Source organism: Carya illinoinensis, chromosome 2 (genome assembly GCF_018687715.1).
Source record: "Carya illinoinensis cultivar Pawnee chromosome 2, C.illinoinensisPawnee_v1, whole genome shotgun sequence".
Lineage (NCBI taxonomy): Eukaryota > Viridiplantae > Streptophyta > Magnoliopsida > Fagales > Juglandaceae > Carya > Carya illinoinensis.
The window spans coordinates 24,246,377-24,248,749 of NC_056753.1; the positions used below are offsets into that span (position 1 = coordinate 24,246,377).

Below are 2,373 nucleotides of genomic sequence, written 5' to 3' on the forward strand. Positions count from 1 at the left end.
TTCCCATTCGGCAAACAGAAAGGAATCTATATTTCCCGAGGGTTGTGAGGTTTCGGATGAAAATAAGATGGGAATGACAAGGAATCATGTCTTCAAACAAAGGAAAAGAAAAAGAAATTTGCACGAAAAATAAAACATTCTACACCAATAAAAGTCCGCAGCAGATGTCCCATAATCTTCTTCTTGATAATATAATTAATCAAAAATAGGTTTGAAAATAGGAATCATGATACTGCCTTTTTTAACCTGTTAAAAACTTAATTCCATTTGAATCACATTGACTTAATTTCTAGGACTCAGAGAGCTCCAGCTTAAATCCTTATTTGGGTGCTGCCTCTAAGTGAAAATGGTTCATGCTGCATGCTTCTCTTTGATCAGTGTTCGGCCTAACCTTTTTCTTGATTAGCTCTATGATCTGCTCGATCGTGTTCCCTATATCTGTGTAAGTACCTTTTCATTGGCCCGGCATATTCATCTAAACCAAGTGTTTCCAGTGCCCAGCAGACATCGTCACCGTTCACAGTCTTGCGCCTTTCCTTCCGGCACTTCTCCGATGCCTCACAGGTGACAAAGCCAATGAATTCCGACACACAGCCTTGCATCGTCTCCTTGGCTTCCTTCGAGATTTTTGCATATGGTGGCAATATTTGCTTCATGATCCTGACAACGTTTGCTATTGGCAACAATCGCTCTTGCTCCCTGATGTAATTATCATCATCATCATATTGAGCATTAATTGAAGCACCAGCTGCCATATTATCCTCCATTTCTAGCAAACCACTACTTGTGACCATATACGAGTAGTACTACTGTTCCTTACGGATCATAAAGCAGGCCACTTTCTATACGTCTAGACACAATTAAACATATAACAAAATGCATATATATATATATATATATTGAGAAATGTTACACCAAAACCTTATACCACATACTTCCACCTAACGGCCAACATGTAATTTTTCATTTTTGCTCTTTTGTTTAAACACACATATATTTGAGCATTAAGATAAAAAGACAAAAATAACAAATCAAATGTATTATGAGAACATAATAATCATAATTCACATCTTGTAACTTTTGTCTTTTTGTCCAATATGGTAAGTTGGCTATGCCAACCAGGTCAGCATGCATCAACCTCGGCTCAATCCATTGGAGACACTTAACATGATAGCCATATAGATTATTCTATCATACGGTAGACTATGGTCTCATTTGGTTACTTACATGAACAATTTATAAACAATAGTGAAATTGTTTGAGTAAAATGTTTTATAAGGTTTTGGGAGGGAAAAAAGAGAGAAAAAGTTGAATAAAAATATTATAAAGTTAAATATTGTTATAATATAATTTTTAATATAATTTTTATTTTGAGGTTTGAAAAAGTTGAATTATTTTTTGTATTTTATTTGAAAGTTTGAAAAAGTTGTGTAATTAGTAATGATTAGATGAAAAATTTGAAAATTTGATATTGAAAAGTGTTTGTATTTGAATGGTGTTTGGATGTTGAGATGAGATGAGATGAGATCGGTTGAGACCATCTATGAAACCAAATAGGGCCTAGGCTATGTTTGGTTGTTGAAATAGACTCGACCCATCTCAAACCAATCATTGATAAAATTTATTATATTTTTTCCAATTTTTCATAAAAAAGTAAATCCATCTCAACCTATTTCATATATTTAAATATATATATAAACCTAAGTATTTACATTCAAACACATATCAATAGGATCCACAAAACATTACTATTTAAAAATCAATTCAGATAATCTGAAATCACCTCAACATCTAAATAAAAATTAAGGGTATGTTTGGGTAGTACTGAGGTGATCTGATCAGATGATCTGTTAATAATATTGAAAAAATGATGAAAAGGTAATGATAAAATATTGAATAGTGGTAAAAAGTAGTGAAAAGTAAATAACAAATAATGATAAAATATTAAATATTAGTGGAGTGATATGAACTACCCAAATACAGCCTTAAGTCCACCTTCAAATTGACAATCATAAACAAAAGAAAAACTCACAGGATTCAACTTCAGGAAACAGTACTACAAGGATGGCAATAGAGCATTGCTCAAGATTACACCATTAATCTAAATATATAATGATGAAAGGTTAACGTGGGGTCTATTAATTAGATAGAACTTTTTCAAGGCCGCACACGTAGTGCTAGCTTTACAAAAGCCATATCATGGATGGCTAGCTAACTGTCAATGATCAGCTCAAAGACTGCCGGCACTTTCCACTTCATTCACAAGATAGAAATTTAATTTCAGTCAAAATCGCATGCATATAATGCCATATCCACTTCATGATCCATGATTTTGGTGTGTATATATATATATATTTTTTTCCAGAGCAGCAG

General features: G+C 33.0%; 1 protein-coding gene across 1 annotated transcript; it reads right to left on the bottom strand.

The window, feature by feature from the left end:
* Nucleotides 1–283: 283 nt before the first annotated feature.
* Nucleotides 284–794, bottom strand: LOC122301814 (nuclear transcription factor Y subunit B-5-like). Its single transcript, XM_043113188.1, has one exon. The coding sequence runs from the start codon at nt 792–794 to the stop codon at nt 387–389; it is 408 nt and encodes a 135-aa protein (XP_042969122.1). The 3' UTR covers nt 284–386.
* Between the last annotated feature and the right edge of the window lie 1,579 nt (nt 795–2,373).

Coding starts and splice junctions, on each gene's coding strand:
- LOC122301814 (XM_043113188.1), bottom strand. CDS start 794: ATGGTCACAAGTAGTGGTTTGCTAGAAATGGAGGATAATATGGCAGCT.